The sequence below is a fragment of the Narcine bancroftii genome, chromosome 4, assembly GCF_036971445.1.
Source record: "Narcine bancroftii isolate sNarBan1 chromosome 4, sNarBan1.hap1, whole genome shotgun sequence".
NCBI lineage: Eukaryota > Metazoa > Chordata > Chondrichthyes > Torpediniformes > Narcinidae > Narcine > Narcine bancroftii.
This window is the reverse complement of record NC_091472.1, coordinates 315251192-315276606: the sequence shown is the minus strand read 5'-3', so window position 1 is coordinate 315276606 and position 25415 is coordinate 315251192. Positions and strand designations below refer to the sequence as shown.

General features: G+C 47.1%; 1 protein-coding gene across 1 annotated transcript in view; it reads left to right on the top strand.

The window, feature by feature from the left end:
- Nucleotides 1-25415, top strand: part of znf142 (zinc finger protein 142) — a 57173-nt gene that overhangs the window by 19058 nt on the left and 12700 nt on the right. Inside the window, exons 4-6 of the mRNA XM_069936000.1 lie at nucleotides 3128-3940; nucleotides 5964-6141; nucleotides 10053-13401. Of these exons, the coding sequence (XP_069792101.1) occupies nucleotides 3128-3940; nucleotides 5964-6141; nucleotides 10053-13401 (4340 nt within the window). The remainder of the gene's footprint in view (nucleotides 1-3127; nucleotides 3941-5963; nucleotides 6142-10052; nucleotides 13402-25415) is intronic.

Here is a 25415-nt window from a genome sequence, read left to right as displayed (position 1 = left end):
CATGTGTCTCTTCTTTGGCTTGGCTTCGCGGACGAAGATTTATGGAGGGGGTAAAAAGTCCACGTCAGCTGCAGGCTCGTTTGTGGCTGACAAGTCCGATGCGGGACAGGCAGACACGATTGCAGCGGTTGCAAGGGAAAATTGGTTGGTTGGGGTTGGGTGTTGGGTTTTTCTTCCTTTGCCTTTTGTCAGTGAGGTGGGCTCTGCGGTCTTCTTCAAAGGAGGTTGCTGCCCGCCAAACTGTGAGGCGCCAAGATGCACGGTTTGAGGCGTTATCAGCCCACTGGCGGTGGTCAATGTGGCAGGCACCAAGAGATTTCTTTAGGCAGTCCTTGTACCTTTTCTTTGGTGCACCTCTGTCACGGTGGCCAGTGGAGAGCTCGCCATATAATACGATCTTGGGAAGGCGATGGTCCTCCATTCTGGAGACGTGACCCATCCAGCGCAGCTGGATCTTCATAAGCGTGGACTCGATGCTGTCGACCTCTGCCATCTTGAGTACTTCGACGTTAGGGGTGTAAGCGCTCCAATGGATGTTGAGGATGGAGCGGAGACAACGCTGGTGGAAGCGTTCTAGGAGCCGTAGGTGGTGCCGGTAGAGGACCCGTGATTCGGAGCCGAACAGGAGTGTGGGTATGACAACGGCTCTGTATACGCTTATCTTTGTGAGGTTTTTCAGTTGGTTGTTTTTCCAGACTCTTTTGTGTAGTCTTCCAAAGGCGCTATTTGCCTTGGCGAGTCTGTTGTCTATCTCATTGTCGATCCTTGCATCTGATGAAATGGTGCAGCCGAGATAGGTAAACTGGTTGACCGTTTTGAGTTTTGTGTGCCCGATGGAGATGTGGGGGGGCTGGTAGTCATGGTGGGGAGCTGGCTGATGGAGGACCTCAGTTTTCTTCAGGCTGACTTCCAGGCCAAACATTTTGGCAGTTTCCGCAAAGCAGGACGTCAAGCGCTGAAGAGCTGGCTCTGAATGGGCAACTAAAGCGGCATCATCTGCAAAGAGTAGTTCACGGACAAGTTTCTCTTGTGTCTTGATGTGAGCTTGCAGGCGCCTCAGATTGAAGAGACTGCCATCCGTGCGGTACCGGATGTAAACAGCGTCTTCATTGTCCATGTGTCTAAGAGTCTCTTAAATGCCCCTAATGTTTCAGCCTCCACCACCATCCCTAGCAAGGCATTCCAGACACCCACAACTCTCTGTTTAAAAAAAAAACATACCCCTGACGTCTTCCCTAAACCTCCCTCCCTTCACTTTGTACACACGCCCTCTGGTGTTTGCTGATCCTGTCCTGGGAAACAGACACTGGCTGTTCACCTTATCGATGCCTCTCATCATCTTGTCGACCTCTATCAAGTCTCCTCTCATTCTTCTACACTTCAAAGAGAAAAGTCCCAGTTCTGCTAACCTGGCCTCAGAAGTCTTGTTTCCCAATCCAGGCAACAACCTGGTAAATCTCCTCTGCACCCTCTCCACATCCTTCCTATAATGAGGTGACCAGAACTGAACACAATGGTCCAAGTGTGGTCTCACCAGAGATTTGTAGAGTTGCAACATGACCGCTCAATTCTTGAAACTCAATCCCCCTATTAATGAAGCCCAACATCCCATAGACCTTCTTAACTATCCTATCAACCTGTGCAGCAACCTTGAGGGATATATGGATTTGAACCCCAAGGTCCCTCTGTTCATTCACACTCTTAAGTAACCGACCATTAACCTGTACTCAGCCTTCTGGTTTGTCCTTCCAAAATGCATCACCTCACTCTTATCCGGATTGAACTCCATCTGCCACTTTTCTGCCCAACTCTGCATCCTGTCTATATCCTCTTGTAACCTCCGACAACCTTCAGCTCCATCCACAACTCCTCCGACCTTCGTACCATCCGCAAACTTATTGGCCCATCCCTCTGCCTCTTCATCCAGGTCATTTATAAAAATCATAGAGAGCAGGGGTCCCAGAACAGATCCCTGTGGGACTCCACTAGTCACCGACCTCCAGGCAGAATATGTTCCTTTCACTACTTCTCTCTGCTTTCTATCTACAAGCCAATTTTTTTATCCACACGGCCAAGGTTCCATTGATCCCATGCTTCATGACATTCTGGATGAGTGTCTCATGGGGAACCTTGCTAAAATCCATATAGACCACATCTACCACCCAGCCCTTATCAATTTCTTTTGTTACTTCCTTTAGTATATGCGTGCCTTTATCATTATATGCATATACAAAATAAATCAACATTGTTAATAAATAGTAGTCTCAGAGGGTTTGTACGAGCAGTTTCATCTGTCGTTCCGCATTCTCACTGCCCGTGGGAAGAAGCTGTTCCTCAGCCTGGTGGTGCTGGCTCTGATCCTCCTGTGTCTCTTCCCTGATGGGAGCAGCTGAAAGATGCTTGCATTCTTAGCCTTGCCTATTCAAGCATCGGTCAAAATACTGAGCTCCTTCTGACAACTGAGTTTGTATATCTATCAGGGGATGGAAATGTGTGTTCCTCTTTTTGAGTGCTTTAACATAGAACAGGCCCTTCAGCCCACAATGTTGCGCTGATCTTTATATATACCTACCAAAAAAACAACTCAACCCTCCCTACCTCATAACCCTCCATTTTTATTTAATCCTGTCTCAGAATTTCTTAAATGCCCCCATTGTACCAGCCTCACTACCACCCCTGGCAATGCATTCCAGGCACCCTCCGCTCTCTATGTAAAAAAAGGTTTCCCTTAAACTTTCGTCCCTTCACTTTGTACAGATGTCCTCAGGTGTTTGCTACCTCCGCCCTGGGAAATAGACATTGGCTGTCTCCCTTATCTAGGTTCCTTTCTACCTTTATAAACATGCATGTTAGTACGGTGGCTGTTACAGCGCCAGTTACCGGGGTTCAAATCCCGTGCTGCCTGTAAGGAGTTTGTACCTTCTCCCCATGAATGCGTGGGTTTTCTCCGTGTGCTCCAGTTTCCTCCCACCATTCAATACATAGCGGCATATTATGTCAATTGGGTGTAATTGGGCGGCACGGGCTCATGGGCCAAAAGGGCCCATTATTTAGATACTGTATATCTAAATTTTAAATTCAAATATCTTGTGGGTGCTTTCATTGTATTTTTAATTATGTGTCTTAGTTGACGTCCAAGAAGGAATGGAACATCTGTACAAGACTCACATCTGTCCTGAATGCAAACGCTGCTTCAAAAAGAGAACTCATCTGGTTGAGCACCTTCACCTCCATTTCCCGGATCCCAGTCTTCAGTGTCCTCACTGTCAGAAGTTCTTCACGAGCAAGGGCAAGCTGAAGGTCCACCTGATGCGGGAGCTCGGCGAGAAGACCCATCACTGCCCGCTGTGTGACTACAGTGCAGTGGAGAAGAACTCGCTGAACCGCCACATGGCCAGCATGCACGAGAACACCACCAACTTCTACTCGGAGGTGTACTCCTGCCCAGTGTGTGAGGAGAAGTTCACCGTCAGCAACGTGCTGAAGGAGCACATGAAGAGCCACAAGGAGGAGCAGCAGTCCCTCGACTGCTTCGAGGGGGGCTGCAACTACACGGCAGAGGAGCGCAAGGACTTTGTTCGCCACCTCAAACAGGTGCACGGTGCCAGGGCGGTGGAGTGCCGCTACCGCACCTGTGGCTCGCTCTTTGGCTCGGAGTCCGGCATGGAGGCCCACCGGCGCACCCACTACGCCTTCCACTGCGACCAGTGCGACTTTGTTTGCTCCAACAAGCACGTCTTCCGGCGGCACAAGCGCAGGGGCCACCCGGGCAGCGAGGAGCTGGCCTGCAGCTTCTGCCCCTACAAGACCTTCAATCCCGTGGAGTTCAACGATCATGTGGGCAAGATGCATGCCAACGAGAAGATCCACAAGTGCAGTGAATGCGACTTTGCCACGGCGCACAAGAGAGTTCTCAACAGGCATGTTCTTCTCCACACAGGTGGGTGAAAGTCAGTAGGACATCTTGTAGGGTGGGAATGGGGTGGGGTGGGGGTCGACAAAGCCTGAGAAGCTGCTGGGATTCAACAGGTCAGGCACCATCCATGGAAACATGAAGAGCCCAGGGGTATAACCTGGTGAAACAGCGTTCTCCAGTCCTCAGTGCAAAAACATGTAAACATTTATACAGACAGAACAAATATTTACAAGCGATACATGTGCAGTTACATTTATAAATTTTAAAATGTAGACATACAACATGGTAACAGGCCCTTCTGGCCCAGACGCCCCTTTTGCCCAATTACACCCAAATGACCCCCACTCCCGATACGTTTTGAATGTGGGAGGAAGCAGGAGCCCCTGGGGCAGGGGTTCTCATCCTTTTTCTTTCCACTCACTCACCACTTGAAGTCATCCCTATGGCATCGGTGCTCTGTGATGAGTAAGGGATTGTTTAAGGTGGGATGTGGGTGGAAAGAAAAAGTTTGAAAACCACTGTTTTAATCGTCCCTCATTGAGTCGTTATGTGCAGGGTTTCAGAACTCCAAAGGAAATGGGCCAGTGACCATTTTCTCAAGCAAATTATTTCAGTAGCAATTGGGTCTAGAGCAGTGATTCTCAACCTTCCCTTCCCACCTTAAGCAATCCCTTACTAATCACAGATCACCAATTACTTAAAGTTGGATGTGAGTGGAAAGGAAAAGGTTGAGAACCACTGCCCTGGGGAAAACCCATGCAGACACGTGGGAACATACAAACTCCTTACAGACAGCGCGGGATTATTTGCAGACAGCACGGGATTCTTACATATAAAAATAAATATTGTTTAATAAATAGTAGAGTCTCAGAGGGTTTGCGTGAGTAGTGTATTCAGTCGTTCAGCGTTCTCGCTGCCCACGGGAAGAAGCTATTTCTCAGCCTGGTAATGCTGGCTCTTGCACTCGACCCAGCATTTGCAGACTTTCTTGTTTAAATCCACGGGGAGAAATGGTCAGTCATTGTTTTGAGACTGAAGTGGGAATGTGGGAAGGGGAAAGAGGTATATAGAAGAGGTCAGTTCCTCATCCCACATGTCTGAGCTGAACACAGTGTCCAAATCAAAATTCGATTCTGGATGAAGGAAAACGGGAGGGGTGGAGGGCTTGGGCAAGAGTTGGAAAGGAAAGTGAGAACTGGAGCAGTTAAAAACGTACTGGTGGTTGTAGGCCAATTGGGCAGTGTGGGCTGAAAAGTACCTGTAATATGTGCAGTACGTCTAATTTCTTTTTAATTAAAGGAAAGGTTGAAACAGTGGAACCTGATCAGGGTGGTGGTGTGGGGTGGGGGGAGGGAAATGTCTTAAAATTTGGAATGGGGGGGCTTCTGTCTGACCTTGGGGTATGTCGATCTGAAATGCAAATTCAATAATATAGCTCTGGAATTGCTCCTATGTAGAACGCAGTAATAGTCCCTTTGGCTAAACACAATGACCAAATTAATCTGCTGCTTGAACATGATCCAAATCCCTCCACTGTCTGCGTATTCATGTATCTGTCTGGTAGCAAAATATGCACACTACTATTGTATCCGCTTCCGCCACTAATCCTGGGTCAACAGTGTGCAAAAAGACCAGCTCACTGCGGTTTGTAAATATTGATCAAAGTTCACGAAGGAGAGCTCCCCTCGTGTTCTCTGGAACAATGCTATGAGATCTTTTATCCTCATCTGCAGGGAGCAGATGAGAGCCACTGTTAAATCTCATTTGAATTTTGAGAATAAAACTGCATGATAATATTTCCAGAATAATTCTGAATTTCAGAAGGCATTTAGAAAGATGAATGGAAAAAGAAAGGTTTAGAAGGCTATGGACCAAATGCAGACAAATGGGACTAGCCCAGAATTTGGTCGGCGTGCTTGGGCTGAAGAGCCTGTTCTGTGCAGTACGACTTAAGGCGGCGGAACAAAAAATATATACGTTTAAGGAAATGGAGTACCATTAGTAATTAAATTTGTGTTTATTCTGTTGGTTTTAAACCCTCCTCTAGGCGAGAAGCCACATAAATGTGAACTGTGCGATTTCACCTGCAGGGACGTGGGTTACTTGTCGAAGCACAGGCTCACGCATTCTGACGATAAGAACTACATGTGTACAGAGTGCGGTTACATCACCAAATGGAAGCATTACCTCACGGTCCATATGCGCAAACACACCGGAGACTTGAGGTAAAGCTGTCTCCCTTTGCGGGAACTTCTGTATGCATACCAAGCAGTAGAAAGAACCGTTCTCCATTTAGGATGTCCATGGTTCACGTCAAACGTTCCCAGAAGATGCAGGGTAAAGCACACTCTACGTTGCCCTGTTAAACACTCACAGGGAGGTGCCAGCATAGGATAGGCGGAATATAAAGCCCCTTCCACAATGTCTCACTGCATCCAAGAGTCCTTTTACTATCATGTAATACAGTAAAACCCCTGTTATCCGGGATTCAAGCAACCAGCAAAATACGGCATTTAAAATGAGCCCACCTCACCATTAGTTCACCAATTGCACGCCACACAATCTCAAGCAACAGGAAAATTCACTTAACGGCATCTAACAACCTCGGTAGGTGCCGGATACCAGGGGTTTTGCTGTACTACAAAAAAAAGCGTAGTAAGGAAGCGGGATGAGCTAAACGTGTGGATTGGCACGTGGCATTATGATGTTGTGGCCATTAGTGAGACATGGTTGAAAGAGGGTTGTGACTGGCTTTTAAATATTCCAGGATTTCACTGCTTTAGATGTGAGAGAATTGGTGGAGTAAGAGGGGGAGGTGTGGCATTACTTGTCAGGGAGGATATTACAGCAGTGCTGAGGCAAGGTAGACTGGAGGGCTCGTCGAGGGAGGCAGTGTGGGTAGAGCTGAAAAATAAGAAGGGTGAGGTTACTATTATGGGGGTACATTATAGGCCGCCAAATGGGGAAAGGGAACTAGAAGAGCAAATGGGCAAGGAAATACATGAGATGTGCAGGAGAAATAGGGTGGTGTTGGTTGGGGATTTCAATTTTCCAAACATCAATTGGGAAATGCAGTCAGTAAAAGGGCAGGATGGCTTAGTATTTATGCATTGTGTTCAGGATTGCTTTTTGCGGCATTATGTTGAGACGCCAACGAGAGGGGGAGCGGTTTTAGATCTGTTGTTTAGGAATGCAATGGGGCAGGTGACGGAGGTAAGTGCTGGAGAGAACTTCGGATCCAGTGATCATGGGTCCATTAGCTTTAGCTTAATGATGGAAAGGGATAGGTCGGGTCCGAGGTTGAAGGTCTTCGAGTGGGGGAAGGCCAGATTTGGAGAAATGAGAAGGGATTTGCAGAGAGTTGTGTGGGCTGATCTTTTTGCCGGAAAGGATGTAGAGGAAATTTGGGGTCATTTAGGGGTGAGATTTTGAGTACAGGATCTTTATGTTCCAGTCAGGCTGAAGGGGAAGACTAAAGGTTCGAGGGAGGCGTGGTTTTCTGGTGAAATTAAGAAATTGGTTCAGGACAAGAGGGAGGCCTATACCAAATATAAAAAAACAAGGGATTGAGGAGATGTATGGTCGTTACTTAGATTGCAGGAAGAATCTTAAGAGGGAAGTTAGAGAGGCAAAAAGAAGGTATGAGGTGTCCATAGCTAATAAGGCGAAGGTGAATCCTAAGGGTTTTTACAGATATGTGAACAGTAAAAGAGGGTTAAGGATAGAGTAGGTCCACTGGATGATGGACCATATGAGATGGGAGAAATATTGAACAATTTTTTTCTCGTCCTTATTCATGAGGGAAAGGGACGTTGGGCTCTATGAGATAAGAGAGGCAAAGGGCTTAGTTATGGAAAGGATAGGGATTAGTAAAGCGAGAGTTTTGGATCTTCTAGGGTCAATTAAGGTGGATAAGTCTCCTGGTCCTGATGGGATTTTCCCCAGGACTTTAAGGGAGGTCAGGGAACAAATAGCGGGGGCACTGACAGTGATTTTTCAAAGATCACTGGAGGAGGGGGCGGTACCACAGGATTGGAGGGTTGCAAATGTTCCATTGTTCAAAAAAGGCAGTAGGTGAAGGCCAAGTAATTATCGGCCAGTAAGTTTGACTTTGGTGATGGGGAAGGTTATGGAGGGTATTCTTCGAGATAGTATATATGCATATCTGGATAGGCAGGGATTGATTAGGGGCACCCAGCATGGTTTGTAAAAGGAAAGTCATGTTTGATTAACCTTGTTGAGTTTTTTGAGGAGGTGACAAAAAAGGTGGATGAAGGTAGAGCGGTGGATGTGATCTATTTGGATTTTAGTAAGGTTTGATAAGGTTCCTCATGGAAGGTTAATATGGAAGGTTCAGTCACTAGGAATTAGTAGAGAGATTGTGACATGGGTTCAGAGGTGGCTGGGAGATAGACAGCAGAGAGTCATGGTGGACAACTGGCTGTCAGGATGGAAGCCTGTGACAAGTGGGGTGACTCAGGGATCGGTGCTGAGTCCCTTGTTGTTTATCATTTATATTAATGATTTAGAGGAGAGTGTGGTTAACTGGGTAAGAAAATATGCGGATGATACGAAAATAGGGGGAGTGGTGGATAGTGAGGTAGATTTTCTTGGATTACTGAAGGATTTGGTTTGTTTGGAAGAGTGGGCTGAAAGATGGCAGATGGAATTCAATGTAGACAAGTGTGAGGTGTTGCATTTCGGTAAAAATAACCAGAATAGGTCATGTACAGTTAAGGGGAGGGCATTGAGGCACGCAGAGGAGCAGAGAGACCTGGGGATTATGGTACAGAGTTCACTGAAGGTGGATTCCCATGTAGACAGGGTGGTTAAGAAGGCATATGGTATGCTGGCCTTCATAAATCATAGTGTAGAGTAGAGGAGCTGGGAGGTGATGCTGCAGATGTTTAAGGCATTGGTGAGGCCAGGTTTGGAGTACTGTGCTCAGTTCTGGTCTCCAAATTATAGAAAGGATATAGATAAGGTGGAGAGGGTGCAGCGAAGGTTTACAAGGATGTTGCCTGGCTTACAGCATCTAGATTACAGGGAAAGATTAAGGAGACTGGGACTTTATTCATTGGAACGTAGACGACTGAGAGGGGACTTGTTAGAGGTATTCAAAATTATGAAAGGAATAGATGGAGTAGACATAAACAGACTCTTTCCCCTGAGGGCAAGGGAGGTTGGGCCATAAGTTAAGGGTAAGGGGCAACACTGTAGGAGAAAGATTAGAGGTGGCTTTTTCACTCAGCGAGTGGTGGAGGTGAGGGGGTTGGAGGGTTATTGGCGGAGAGCGGGAGGTTTGAACTAGTGGAGTTGTTCTAGTGAACAGGTGCGGACTCGAAAGGCCGACATGGCCTGTTTCCGCTCCGAAAAATGGTTATATGTACAAAATTTACTTTGTGCCTGCCATAAGGCAAACAGAGTCGCCATTAGCATTGCCCAATGCCCCGCCCCAATGCCCCGAGCAGAAAGAGAAAGAGAAGCAAATGAGATTTCATTCGGAGTCACTGAGTGTCTGTGGATTCACCTTCAGCTGCTCCTGCAGCTGATCCACTAGCAACCAGAGCTCTAGATTCAAACCTTCAATACGATCAGGAAGCCTTCAGCGCCCAAGGCCCTTCGGGAGATCTCTTTCCCTCAGCACACTCTTGAATGCCAGTTTGACATCTGGTTCCCACAGGCCAGTCATCAGCGGCCTGCAGCCTGTGTGAGTCCTATGACCACAAGCCTTCAGCCGCTGAGCCCTTCAATGGTCTCCTGCCGTGGTCACCTCTGCTTCTTCTCAGTAGGGGTGTTCTCCACGTTTCTGGTGCCCTGCATGAATCCGCTGCTCCCCTGGAGTCTGCAGCCCCACACGACTGCTGCCAAACACAGACCCCGTGGTTGTAAGAATTTAAGATAAGACTGTCAACTTCTTTAACAGGCCATTTAATGCCTGTACGGAGCTGCCAGCATTAGAACTAGATGGCTGGACCCTTCAGAGCAGTGCAGTGTCTCTGCTCCCCCAGGTACACACCTGTATAGAATGTCACGATAGCAAGAGACCTGTATTACCACCCGTTGATCTCTACCCACTCGTTTGGAAATGAATGCAGAGGAGCCGCCCTTAATGCCGTCTCCCTCTGTGCCGCAGGTATCATTGTAACCAATGTTCGTACCGCTGTCACCGGGCAGATCAGCTCAGCAGCCATAAACTGCGCCACCAGGGCAAGTCGCTCATTTGCGAGGTGTGTGGGTTTGCCTGCAAGCGCAAGTACGAGCTGCAGAAGCACGTGCGGGTGAAGCACTCGAAGGACTACCAAATGCCCCTGCACCACTGCCAGTACTGCAGTTACCAGACCCAGTACAAGCAGGCGCTCCTGAACCATGAAAACTGCAAGCACACCAAGATCAAGGAATTCCGCTGCGCCCTCTGCTCCTACAAGACTTTCAGCAACACCTGCCTCTTCTTTCACAAGCGGAAGGTCCACGGATATGTGCCGGGGGACAAGGACTGGCTGGAACACTACGCCAAGGAAGAGATGGCCATGAACTCCACCCAGGGCCTCTTGGCCTACAGTGAAGCAAGCCTTTCGAGCGTGGCCAAGAGCGAGATGGCCTTGCCGCCTTCACGGAATGAAGCGCGGCAGAGCAAGGGGGAGGAACTCGAGAAGGCCCACCAGCCCAACGTTGGATCTTCTGCCTTTGGTCATAGGCTCCTGCAGCCGGGTGAAGTGTCCCAGAGCAGTGTTCCGCTGCCGGATGAGGAACCACTGGGCCAGCACCTGGCATACTCTGCCAAGGTGGATGGGACCTCAGAGCCTGGTGAAAGCTGCCCTGGCCCGAATGGAAACAGCTCGCGGCTGGAGGAGGTCTTTGAGGCTCAGATGGGGTTCCCGAGCACCCCAGGAGAGGACATGGCAAAGCAGATTTTCGTCTCTCAGTTGCCACCCCTGGATTGCTGGGCATCTTGTGATACTGGAGCCATATATAGAGACCTTAACGCTACGGACATTGTACAGGCGGGCATGGGCAATGATGAGACTGATGCAGAGCACTGTGAGGAGGAGGAGGAAGACCAGAGTTTAGGGAGCCAAGAGGAAGTGGGACACAACATCGATGTCTTCATGGTGGACAATCAGGACACAAGTTACGAGCTTTCAGATAAGACTGGAGAACCTAGCCAGGAAATAGAGGACCCATCTGCCAGCGGCAAAGCCAACCTGATGTGCGCGAGAGGGGCTGGACTCCAGCTGGCTCATCCTGCAGATGGAGACGACAGCTCTCCTGAACCACAGGATGGCAAGCCCTCAGGCAGTCCCGGAGGTCGGGAGGAAGAGCTGCTCTCACAGTCTGAATCCGAGATCAAGGCTCTGAGGAAACAGGACAAGCAGCAAGCCCAAGCCCTGGTCTTAGAAGGACGGGTGCAGATGCTGGTGGTGCAGACGGATGCGCAGGTTTTCAAATGTGAGAGGTGCTCCTACATCACCAGGAAAGAGAAGGCCATGGTCCTTCACACAAAGACTGGCTGCCAGGGCAGGAAGATGCCCCTGGTGTGCACGGCTTGTGGGGCTACCTTCAAACAGCAGCGAGGGCTCAGCACCCACATGCAGAAGAAGTGCCCCGTCATCTTAAAGAAGCACAAGCTGTACATGCGTCAAGCCGCTGTGAAACTGTCCACCACCCAGCTGGAAGGAGAGACGGAGCCAGCTGTAGATGCCACGGCAGAGGGCATGCCAGCGTTCTCAAAGGGGGAAGACCAGCAGATCAACATCGGCCAGCACAAGCAACAAGACCCAGGCCTGGATACAGACAAGCCCACTCAGCCATCATCTAAAACTGCAGCGGTTTCTGGAGTTGAGCTACGGGATCAAGGTGATACCCAACCTGTCCAAGTCCCAGAGGAAGGGGGCAGCACACAAGGGAGGCCGGCTGCCGGCGAGGAAGGGGATGGCTCCAGGACGTTGGCAGAAAAGGCATTGGATGTTGCTTCTCTGGTGAATGAGAAAACTTTACCTTCATCTCCAGGGGAAGCGGAGACAGGCCGGCAAGATTTGGGGGCAGCCAAGTTCACGTTTGCCCAGGGCAAGTACAGTTGTGCCACATGTCCTTTCACCTGCTCCAGTAAGCTGGCCGTCAGCAGCCACGTGGCAGGGGGCTGCCCGACACCCCTCAAGATGCCCTGTGGCCTCTGCAATCTGCTCTTCCGCTCGGAGCGGGCACTGAAGAACCACCGAGCCATCAAGCATGCCGAGGAGCGGGAGGTCCCCTCGGAGGAGAGCGAGGTGGACATGGCGTCCTCTTCCAGCGAGGGTGAGGAAAGCTCCGGGAAGGAGGACTCCCCGGAGGAGAGTGACGGAGACTCCGGAGCAGACCGCAGCGCCAGGCGGAGGCGCTTCACGTGCCCGTCCTGCCCCTTCAGCTGCTATCAAGAGCGGGCCATGGACACCCACAGGAGGAAGGGCTGCATGAAGCCCGGCGAGCTCCAGTGTGGCCTCTGCTCCTTCATCTGCAAGTCCGCTGCCGCCCTCAAGCACCACGTCCAGCTGCACGGCAAAAGGGCGTGCCGCCGGAGGCCACGCCTCAGCTGCAAGCTCTGCCCCTTCACCTGCAAGCAGTTGCGCTGCCTTCAGCAGCATATTGCCATCAAACATGACGGTGTCAAGCCCCACAAGTGCAGCTACTGTGACTTCAGTACCACCCGACGCTACCGCTTAGACGCCCACGAGTCTCTGCACACCGGGGTGGGGCGGCTGGCCTGCGACGCCTGCCAGCAGACCTTTGGCACTGGCTCCAAATTGCGTATCCACAAGCTGAGGGTCCACGAGAAGCGGCCCACCCACTTCTGTGCCCTATGCGATTACAGCGGCTACAACCAGAACGACATCACCCGGCACGCCAGCAGCTGCCACGCCGGCGAACCCAGCGCCGCCTGCGGCCGCTGCCAGGCCCGCTTCAGCTCCGCGGGCGCCCTGAAGCAACACTGTCTGCGGCGCCATGAGGAGAGGGGTGGCCACGGCTGCCCCTCCTGCGTCTTCGCCTGCCGCAGCCGGTCCACGCTGCGCAGCCACGTGCAGCGGCAGCACCCACAGCTGGAGTGTGCCACCTGCAAGCAGCGCTTCCTGGGCCGTGAAGAGCTGGAGGAGCACCGGAAGGTCCACTTCGGCCACCGCTGCCAGCACTGCCCTTTCGCCACCCGCGAGCGGCAGCAACTCATCCAGCATCTCCTCGACCACCATGAGGAGGAGGAGGAGGAGGAGGAGGAGGGGGGAGGCGGAAAGCCCTTCCGCTGTCCTTTTTGCAGCTTCGCCTGCCGCCACCAGCTGGTGTTTGACTACCACATGAAAGCCCACGGGGGCACTCGGCTGTACAAGTGCACTGACTGCGACTACACCACCAAGAACCGGCAGAAGATCACCTGGCACATCCGCATCCACACTGGCGAGAAGCCCTACAAGTGCCACCTCTGCAGCTACGCCTGTGCCGACCCATCCCGCTTAAAGGTGAGCAGGTCCGTGCCGACGAGCTCCGTCCATCACCTGTCCTGGAAAACACCTGGGGTGGGGGGGGGCACAGTTAGCGTAGCGGTGATCGCAATGCTGTTACAGCGCCAACAACCCAGGTTCGAATCCGGCGCTGTCAATGAGGAGTTTGTACGATCTCCCTGTGTCTGCGTGGGTTTCCTCTGGGAACTCCAGTTTCCTCTCACCCTTTGAAAACATACAGGGTTATAGGTTAATTGGGTGTAATTGGACCGGAAGGGCCTGTTACCATGCTATATGTCCCAATTAAAAAATTTAAACTACAGTTGCTGGAAACTGAATCAAAACAGAAATACTGGAACACAGAATAGTCCAGCACAGTACAGGCCCTTCAGCCCACAATGTTTTGCTGACTGATGGTTCTCAACTTTTTTCTTTCCACTCACATCCCCCTTTAAGTAATCCCTAGGCCATCAGTGCTCTGTGATTAGTAAGGGATTGCTTAAGGTGGGATGTGAATGGGGAGGGAAGGTTGAGAATCACTGCTCTAGTCCCAATTGTTACTGAAATATTTTGCTTGAATATTATTGGTTCATTTCCTTTGGAGTTCTGAAACTGTGCAGATAACGAGTCAATGAGGGACGATTAAAACAGTAGTTTTCAAACTTTTTCTTTCCACCCACATCCCACCTTAAGCAATCCCTTACCAATCACAGAGCACCTATGGCATAGGGAATAGTTAAAGTGGGATGTGAGTGGGGAGAGAAAGGTTGAGAACCACTGATCTCACCCTTCCCTCCCCCCCCCTCCCCCACCCATACCCCTCTATTTTTCTTACATCCACGTGCCTGTCTTAGAGTGGTTTGAAAGTCCCTATTGTACCAGCCTCCACCACCATCCCCGGCAACGCATTCCAGACACCCACCGCTCTCTGTGTGAATAAACATACCACTGATGTCTCCCCTGAACTCTCTTCACCTTAAACAGATGTCCTCTGGTATTTGCTGTGGTTTCCCCAGGTGAAAGGTTCTGGCTCTCCACCCTATGTAAACCCTTCCTAATTATATAATTATATGTACTTCTATTTAGTCACCTCTCTTCTTTCATCGCTCCAAAGAGAAAAGCCCCCCCCCCCCCCCCCCCGCCCGAGCTCTGTCATTCAGAACTCGTGCTCTCCAATCCAGACACCATCCTGTTAAGTCTCCTCTGCGTCCTTTTAAGCATCCACCTCCTGTCTTTAATGAGGCGACCAGAACTGAATGCCATGCTCCAACCAGAGGTTTATAGATCTGCAACATTATCTTATACCTCTTGAACTTAGTCCCCAGACTAAGCACACCATCACCTTGCGTGGCAGCCTGAAGGAATCTATGGACCTGAACCCCAAGGTTTAACCATACTGTTAATGATCCTGCCATTAACCATTACACTGACTGCAAGCTTGACCTCCCAAAGGGCATCACCTTACACTTACCCTGAATGAACAACACCTGGCACTTCTCCTCCCAGCTCTGCATCTTGGAAAGAGAAACAAATTTTGGGGTCAGGAACCCATCCCAGCTCAGAGTGTTCTCTTTCTACAGATGCCTCTTGACTGGCCAAGTTATTGTAGTATTTCTGTTATTGCTTTGTTGAGTTATACAGCACGAAAACTATCAAAAGTTGTCCACCTGAGCTAGTCCCATTTGCTTGTGTTTGGCCCACATCCCTCCAAGTCTTTCCCATCTAAGTATCTTTTAAAAGTTGTAATTATACCTGCCCCTACCACTTCGGGCAGATTATTCCAGACACACACCATCCTCTGTGTGGGAAAAACCCTCCCTTCAGGTCTCTTTAATCTTTCCTCTTTCATCTTAAATCTGTGCCTGCTGGTGCACAGGAGCAGAAATAGGCCATTCAGCACATTGAGTCTACTCCACCATTTAATTATGACCTGATTCATTTTCCCACTGCCCAGCCTTTTCCGCATAACCTTTGATGCCCTGGCTAATCAAGACCCTATCAATCTCTGCCTTAAATACACTCAATGACCTGGCCTCCACAACTGCCCGTCGCAACAAATTCCACAGATTCACCTCCCTCTGGCTGAAGAAATTCCTCTGCATCTCTGTTCTAAGCAGACGCCCTTCAATTCTGAAGTTGTGCTTTCTTTTCCCAGACTCTCACACCATGGGAGACAACCTTTCCACATCTACTCTGTTCATGTCTTTCAACATACAAAATGTTTCAATGAGATCCCCTCTCATGCTCCAAAATTCCAATGAGTATAGGCCAAGAGCTGTCAGACGCTCCTCGTATGACAACATTTTCATTCCTGGAATCATCCTAGTGAACCTCCTCTGAACCCTCTCCAACATCAGTGTGTCCTTCCTTAAATGAAGAGCCCAAAACTCCTCACTCTGTGAGGTCTCACCAGGGCCCCTATTAGAGCCTCAACATCTCATCCCTGCTCTTGTATTCGATTCCTCTTGAAATGAACGCCAGCGTTGCATTTGCCTTCTTCACCAGCGACTCAACCTGCAAGCTTCCCTTCAGGCTCCTGCACGAGGACTCCCAGGTCCCTTTGCATCTGGGAATTTTCAATTTTCTCCCCACTTAAAAGATAGCCTGCTCGTTTATTTTTTCTACCAAAGTGCGTGACCGTCCACTTTCCGACATTATATTTCATTTGCCACTTCCCTGCCCATTCTCTTCATCTGTCTGAGTCCGTCTGGGGCCTCCCTGTAATCTCAACACTACCTGCTCCTCCACCTACCTTCATATCACCCACAAACTTGGCCACAAAGCCATTCATTTCCATAATCCAAGTCATTAATAAACAACATATAAAGAAGCAGCCGAAACACTGATCCCTGTGGAACATGGACAGCCAATCAGAATATGATTCTTGTAATCTAACTCTGCTTCCTGCCAATTGGCCAATGCTCTACCACGCTAATATGTTTCCTGTTATACCATGGGCTTGTTAAGTAGCTTCATGAATGGCACCTTGTCAAATTCATCTTCGATTTAAGCAGATGCTTATGAAGAGGCTCTTCACACCCTGTCCCATGAAAGAATTCTGTTTTTCTCTGAATCCCTCTGGCTGTGTCACATCTACTCCCAGGACGAGGTCTTCCATTCTACATCTGAGTTACCCTCCTCCTTCAATAAAATGTGGCTTCCCCTCTACTCCCATGAAGTCCGCCTTTACCCGCATCTCCACTATTTCCTGCATATCTGCCCTGGTCCTCTCTGCCCCGACACCCAACAAGGGGAGGATTCCTCTTATCCTCACTCATCTACCACCCCACCAATGTCCAAGTCCAACATACCATCCTCCATAATTTCCGTCGCACTGAACGTGATCCCCCACCAGACGTATCTTCCCCTCTCTGCCTTCCACAGGGATCACTCCCTCCGTGACTCCCTTGACCACTTGTCCCTTCCCACTAATCGCCCCCTGTGACTGCAGGAGATGCACCACTTGCACCCACACCTCCTCCCTCACCACCTTTCGGAGCCCCAAACAGTCTTTCCGAGAGAAGCAATTTTTTACTTGTGAATCTACTGCGTCTGGTGCTCCCGTTGTGGCCTCTTCTACATTGGAGAGACGGGGTACAGACAGGGGGATCATTTCGATGAGCACCTTCTCTCTGCCTGCTGCAACAGTGGGAACTTCCCAGTGGCCGTATAGCATTCCCACACTAACATGACTAACCATAGCCTTGTGCACTGCCAAACCGAAGGAGGGCCAACACGTAATATACCGACTTGGGACTCTTCAACATTAACTCCCCAGTTTCTGTCCGTCTTTCTTTCCCTATCCCTCCCTCTCTCTTCTTTCCTCCAGCTCCCCACCCACCCCTTCCACCCCCTCTCTATATTGAACTACTCCCCCCCCCCCCCCGTCGTCTCAACCTTTTCTTTCTAATCTACTCTCTCACCTATATTCATTCTTTACCTATTGGCCTGTACTCCTCCCCTGCCCTTTCCTCTCTCCTCTCCTCCCCCCCCCCATCTTTTTATTCTGTCTGATTTTTTTCACTCAAATCTTGACAAAGGGCTCAGGCCTGAAATGATGTTTGCTCTTTACTTCCATGCGATGCTCATGAGAACCTGCTGAGGTTCTCCAGCTCGTTTGTGACCTTAACGGCCCCTCTGGATTTGCATTAACTGCTTCCTTGTGGCTCCCAATCCAGAAATCTCTTAATTTTAGCATGTCTGTTTTTTCTTCTAAACGCCCCCCCCCCCCCATGCATTTGCCATGTCCATATCTCAGCTCTGAATCTCTATAGTATCTGCATACTTCAGACTGTGACACTGAGCCCCCTCCCCCCAGATTGAATTGAATTTAAATATAAATTTCAGCCTACGGCACGGTGACCTATCATCATCATGGGTCCAAATACCCCAATTAACATAACCCCCATACACTTTGGAGGGAGGGAGGAATCCGGAGCACCCAGGTAAAACCCACACAGACGCGGGCAGAATGTCCAAACTCCCTGCACTCAGCGCCGGATTGGAACCTGGGTTACTGGGACTGTAATAGCATGGCGTCCTGTGTGGCATCGCTGGCACACCACCAATTTAGCCACCACAGGCTGTGCCAATGGTGGCTGAAGCCTAATCTGTGGAATCCCTTCTCTTAACTTTCCCAGCCTCCAGTATGTAACCCTTCGGCTCGTGTTTCAGTCGCTCGTTCTAATACCAAACCAGGAAATGCTGGAAGTACCTAGCAGGTCAGGCTGCATCTCGCAAAGTGAAGCACTCAGCGGCTCAGATTGAGGACCAAATCCTGCCTGATCTGCATTTTATAGTTTTCATTTAGATTTTCACATCTGTACCCCTGCATGATCTAGTTCCTCTCTCTGGGGCTCATTTTCACGTTTTTGGCAACTTGCTTTGCATTTTGTGATAATTTACACTGGTAACACGACAAATACTTCTGGTAATTGTATTTGAGCTAACTAGGGAACAAGGGATCAGAGAAGGAATCTTCCTCCAAGGCATTTGTACCTCGAGGAATAGGATACAAGAGCAGGGATGTGATGTTGAGGCTTTATAAGGCACTGGTGAGACCTCCCTTGGAGTACGGGGTACAGTTTTGGGCTTCTTATTTAAGAAAGGAAGTTCTGGCATTGGAGAGGGTTCAGAGAAGATTCAATAGAATGACTCCTGGAATGAAGGGATTAGTCTATGAGAAATGCTTGACAACTCTTGGACTGCACTCCTTGGAGTTCAGAAGAATGAGATGGGGAGGGGACCTCACAGAAGCACTTTGAATGTTGAAAGACCTGGACAGAGTAGATGCGACAAAGTTGTTTCCCATGGTAGAACAAGAGGACACAATATGAGGATTGAAGGGCGCCTGTTTAAAACCGAGATGAGGAATTTCTTTAGCCAGAGAGCAGTGAACCTCTGGAATTTGGTATCACGGGTGGCTGTGAAGACCAGGTCACTGTGTATTTTTAAGACAGAGATTGAGATTGATACCCTGAATAGTCAGGGTATCAAAGGATTTGGGGAGAAGGCAGGGGAGTGGGGCTGATAGGGGGAATGGATCAGCTCAAAATGGAATGGCAAAGCGGACTCGATGGGCCGAATGGTCTACTTCTCCTATATCTTATGGTCCAAGGTGCCTCACAGAAATGGGAGGTGTGATTCACCAGTAAAGGTGTAATGTAGATTTACAGGAATGGTACCAGCATCCCAATGGTGCATGGGCACAGTCCAAAAATTACACCCAGGTCTTTGAAGACGGGAAACACTTCTCTGTCGCTTTTACAATGGGTAGCACGTTAGTGAAGTGGTTAATGCCACGCTATTGCAGCACCAGTGACCAGGGTTCGAATCCCGTACTATCTGTAAGGAGTTTTTAGGTTCTCCCTGTGTTTGCGAGGGTTTCGTCCAGGTGCTCCGGTTTCCTCCCACCCTCCAAAAACCTACACCGTTTGCAGGTTAGTCGGGTGGAATTGGAGAGCACTGGTTTCATGAGGCCTGTTACCATGTTAAACTGTTTATAAAAGAAATGGCAATTCACGCTGGTTGAATTTCTGATTTTCTATTTAAACTTGATACTTTGATAACACTCACAAGTATTTATAGGATGTAGGGAATGGTGGGTACATCACCGATCAAGCAGAATCTCATTGAGAAACAGTTCTTGCGTAGCAGGCTGACCATTTCTCTCCGGCATAACGCAAGCTGTAAGAGATCTTTAAAATGGTGTGAAGCAATTCCAAGAGGCAGGCAAGACTAATGAAAAGTAAACTGAGGGACCATGTGATGCATGAACCTGGAGGTTCAGAGGAGTGGTGAGGATGAGTGAGGTGAATGAAGGAACGACTAGGAGCAGGAGGAGGATGTCTTGCCCTGTGAGCATGGTAGAGGACCAGGACTGATCTTCTTTCCAGCACCACCCCCGTGGCCCTTGATACCCTGAATATCTATCCACCTCCATTTGAATGAACTTGGAGAGTGCGATAGAGAGAGTTGGAACGCTTGAGCAACTTGTGGGGAGAAAAACAAAGGTGCTGCTGCTGTACAAGTGTCCTCTGGTCCTTGGAGCAGAACACGCAGACACACAACCAGACATTATCCACATACAGACACACACCAACTTTTTAAAAAAAACTTCAGACATACAGCCCATCAGCCTGTGCCGCCCAATTGACCTACCACCCCTAATGCATTTTGGAACGGTGGGAGGAAACTGGAGCACCCGTACAAACTCTTTATAGACAGTGCCAGATTCAAACCCCAATTACTGGCACTGAAACAGCGTCACGCTAACTGGGCCTTTGCTCTGCATCCGTCCAGTTCAGCTGTGTAAGAATTTTGTACAATTCAATGGGATTGTCTCTCATTTTCCTAAACTTTGAAGAATGTAGATCTTGTTTACTCAATCTCTCCTCGTAAGGCAACCCTGCCGTTCCAGGAAACAGGTTTCACTTCACCTTGTATCGAGTCCACCTTTCCTCAACACGGTTAGCACAAAGCTATTTCAGATCCAGTGACCAGGTTTTGAATTCCTTTAAAGTGAATGGGGATTGTAGGTTAATTGGGTGTAGATAGGAGGCACGGCCTCATGGGACGGAAAGGCCTGATACTGTGGTAAATTTAAAAACACCGTAACATCCAGCTCTCTAATGGAATAGTCTGTGTACTAATATGGAGTTGGTTACTTTTTGTGTTATACCTGCTTATTCTTTCTTGTTCAATCTTTTTTATTGGTTTGTATAACTCGGTCCTCCCTCCACTGCACTGGGTGAGGACAGAAAAGACACCAAAAATATTAGTGTGTATGTGTGTGTGTTTGTGTATGTATGGTGAATATCTATTGCTGCTGGGTTTATGGGTCCTCTTGGCTCATAACAATATAAAACCCACCTATTCTTTTATAAGAAAGAAAACTAACAAAAAAAACTGAGCAGCTTATCCTGAGGGTTACATATATTTTGTACCTTTTGATTCATGCTGTGAATCAAAAAACTAAGATGTCTATATCTAATCTGGAAGAGTGAGTCCATCTAATCCCATCAAAAACATTTACATCAAATGAAAATAAGACATAAAAGGTTGCCATGTATCTTCAAATTTCACAAATGCATCAAATACATGATACTGTATCTAATTTTTTTCTGAACTTAAGACAGGACATCATATGAGAGAACCATTGAAACACAGTTGGAAGTCTAATCTTCCCATTTGAATAAGATGGCTCTTCTAGAGAGGACCACAACCCGTTGCACAGGTTCAGAAAAACTCCCTACGTCTGGGTCAATAACCCCAAAAAGAGCAGTTATTGGATTGGGTCATGGTTCTACCTGAAAAACAGTTGAAAAGATATAAAAAAATTATTTCCAATAGATTTCTAAAGATGAACAAGACCAAAACATATGTGTCAATGTAGCAATATCAGACTTGGATCTGTCACAACTAGGGTTCATATTGGAAAAGATAAAAGCCAGCTTACCTTTGGACATATGAACATTATGCACCACTTTGAATTGGATTAATGAACATCGGGCACATATTGAAGATGTATTCACCAGTTTAAGAACCTTGTTTCATAGATCCTCCGGTAAGGGTCTTGCAAGTTCCATTTCGCGTAATTTCAATAATTATATATAATTCCAATTAATCCTGTCTGAGAAGAATTGCATTGGAAAAATACAATGAAACTTTGTTAGAATGCGATTCGTTAATCCGCAGAATCGCTTATAGCGCAGGTATCTGTGGACCCCAAACTGATAAGGGGCGGGCTGATGACAATCAGCCGGTGACCCAACTCCCTGCGCCTGACATCCCCCCTCCCCACTGCCCCTGCCCCCGGCACGGCTGCCCCAGCCATGACATCCCGTGGCGGCTGCCCCTGCCCTGACGTCCCATGCCAGCCACCCCTGCATCTGTTCCGCAACTCAGCTGTAACGCGGTGTGAAATCTTTGACCCAACTACCGTGTTCTAACGAGGTTTGATTGATCTGGTGGCTACAAATGGAAAGTCTGGTAATAGGGTATTCAAGAAATTTCTAATCTGTAAATATTTAAAAAATGAATATTTGGTAAGTCATATTTACTTGCCAGCTGTTCAAAATACATTCAACAACCTTCCTTAAATAAATTTGCGAAAAAAGCCCTTGGTTTTCCATATAGAGAAGGATTGATTAATTATTGATGTTCGAAAAAAAATAATTATGAGAAACACCAGAGAGTCATGGTGGAGAACTGGCTGTCAGGATGGAGGCCTGTGACGAGCGGGGTGCCTCGGGGATCGGTGCTGGGTCCCTTGTGGTTTATCATTTATATTAATGATTTAGAGGAGGGGGTGGTTAACTGGGTAAGCAAATATGCAGATGAGATGAAAATAGGGGGAGTGGAAGATAGTGAGGTAGATTTTCTTGGATTACAGAAGGATTTGGTTTGTTTGGAAGAATGGGCTGAAAGATGGCAGATGGAATTCAATGTAGACAAGTGCGAGGTGTTGCATTTCAGTAAAAATAACCAGAATGGGACATATACAGTTAAGGGGAGGGCATTGAGGCACGCAGAGGAGCAGAGAGACCTGGGGGTTATGGTACAGAGTTCACTGAAGGTGGATTCCCATGTAGACAGGGTGGTTAAGAAGGTATATGGTATGCTGGCCTTCATAAATCGTAGTGTAGAGTAGAGGAGCTGGGAGGTGATGCTGCGGCTGTTTAAGGCATTGGTGAGGCCAGGTTTGGAGTACTGTGCTCAGTTCTGGTCTCCAAATTATAGAAAAGATATAGATAAGGTGGAGAGGGTGCAGAGAAGGTTTACAAGGATGTTGCCTGGCTTACAACGTCTGGATTACAGGGAGAGATTAAGGAGACCGGGACTTTATTCATTGGAACGTAGACGACTGAGGGGGGACTTGATAGAGGTATTTAAAATTATGAAAGGAATAGATAGACTAGACTTAAACAAACTCTTTCTCCTGTGGGCAGGGGAGGTTGGAACAAGAGGACATGAGTTGAGGGTAATGGGCCAAAAGTTTAGGAGAAATATTAGAGGATGCTTTTTTACTCAGCGAGTGGTGGCAGAATGGAATGATCTTCCAAATTAGATAGTTGTAGCAGGGTCCCTTCTGCCATTTAAGAGAAGGTTGGATGTGTACATGGAGGTGAGGGGGTTGGAGGGTTATGGGCAGAGAGCGGGAGTTGTTCTAGTGAGCCAGTGCAGACTCGAAGGGCCAACATGGCCTGTTTCCATGCTGTAAACAGTTATATGGTTATAAAACAAAGTTTTTTTTAAATTTAAAAAAAATCCTAAATTGGAACCAGATTCGCAATGTATGTTTGAGTGTTGGATTAGATATATCCTTATTGATCTTGGAAAAACTAAATGGAAGAGAGGTACCCAATAAAGAGGCCACTGAATACAGATCTCAATTCTAAATCTGTCCATCATGGATGATCCAATTTGTCAGAATAAAATATACAAAAGGTTAGATAACAGATATTAACAGCCCAGTAATAAAACCTAAAATTAGGTAGGGCCACACCTCCATCTTTTTTCACTTTTTGTAACTGAAATTTACTAATTCTAGAGTTTTTGTTCTTCCAAATAAAGGAAGAAACTTTTTCGTCAATACAGGGTATTATCAAAAAAGACCAGAATGAAAACTGGAATCGTGTGAAACAAATATAGGTATAAAAAAATTAGGTAATTTTATCATTAAGATGATGATAAAGGAGTCCATCTAGAAAAAGACAATCCCACATACTCGAATAGAGGAGAAAATTTGAGTTTATGTAAATCTTTAAATCGTTTAGTAATTTTAACCCCTAAGTCCGTGAAATTATCTCTGATGGAACTCGTGTAGATAGGGACCTGCATATTAATTGGAAAAAGTTCACTTTTATGAAGGTCTAATTTATATCCAGAGAAAGAGCTGAATTGAGTAAATACAGATAACATAGCTGGAATAAATCTGTCGGGATCTGAAATATAAACTAATAGGCCATCTGCAAAACCTTTGCTCTGTTTCTGACAAACCCTTGAACCTCAGGAGGGCTGTTGCTAGAGATTCTAAAGCAAGATCAAATAGCGAGAGGCTAAGCGGACATCCCTGTCTAGTTCCCTTAAACAGCCTAAATAAGGAGAATTTGTTATTATTAGTTAAGGGGGTACTATAAATCTATTCCATCCAAGATATAAAGCCCATACCAAAATTAAATCTCCTTAATGTTTCAAATAAATAGTTCCACTCCACTGTCAAAAGCCTTTTCAACATCTAGAGAAACTACACATTATGGAATTATATCTGAAGGGGAATAAATGATGTTCAATAATCTACAGATGTTAAAATGTAAATAACAACCTTTAATAAATACAGTCTGATCTTTAGATCTAACAGAGGGAAGGATATTTTCCAACCAGCCAAAGTCTTAGAAAGAAACTTAAAATCTACTTTCAGCAAAGAAATTGACCTTTAGGAAGTACATTCAGTCGGATCTTTATTTTTTTAGGAAGCAATGAAATTGATGCTTCATAAAAAGTTGCCAGTAAGGTCCCAGAAAAATGGAATTTTCAAATACTTTAGATAGTTCAGGGGCGAGTAAATTAGTAAATGACTTTTAAAATTTTACGATAAGGCCATCCGGACCTAGGGCCTTGCCAGATTGAAGAGAAGAAATAGCTTGGGAAACTTACAGCTCTGAAATTGGAGCTTCCAACAAGTTTTGGTCTTCTGGTGTTATTTTGGGAATATTCAGTCATTGCAAGAATCTATCCAGTGAAATAGAATTATCAGGAAATTCAGATTTGTATAGATCTGAATAGAATTCCTGAAACATTTTATTAATTCAGCATCATCAAAAGTAAAGTTTTCATCCTTCTTGTGTATCGTTGTAATTTGTCTGGCTTCAGTTGACTAACAGCTTACCTGATTTCTCTCCATATACATAAAATTGAGATTTAAGTTTAAGTAGTTGATTCTTGATAGGGTAATTTCATAATAAATCATGTTGAGTTTGAAGTTCTACTCTTTCCTTAGAAAGGTCCATAGAATATAATTTGTCGATCTCTTTAATTCTGTTAGCAAGTACTGTCAGTTCATTTTTAGTACATTAACCAAGTCCAGGAGAATAAGAAATTAATTATCCTCATAAAAATGCTTTAAGTGCATCCCAAATGACCAGATTGGGCATTCCTTTAGTAGAGTTTGTCTGAAAAAAGTAAGAGATCTGATCTGTAATAAAGCTAATGAATTTCTCATCCTGAAGCAGAGTGGAATTAAACCGCCATCGTTGAACTCCTGAAGCGACACTGGAGATTTCAACAGAAAGCTTTAAAAGCGCATGATCAGAAACAGTGATTGCATCGTATTCACATTTCCCCATCAAAGGCACCAGTCGCGAATCAATAATCAAAAATCATCTAGAGTATTTATTGATATATATGAGAGAATTCCTTTTCCTTTGGGTGTAAAATAAAATCTCCATGTATCGACTAAACCATAATCCAGGCTTTTACTTTTATCTTTATAATTCCAACGTACTCTCTTTGGTTGAACCCAAATTCTAAAA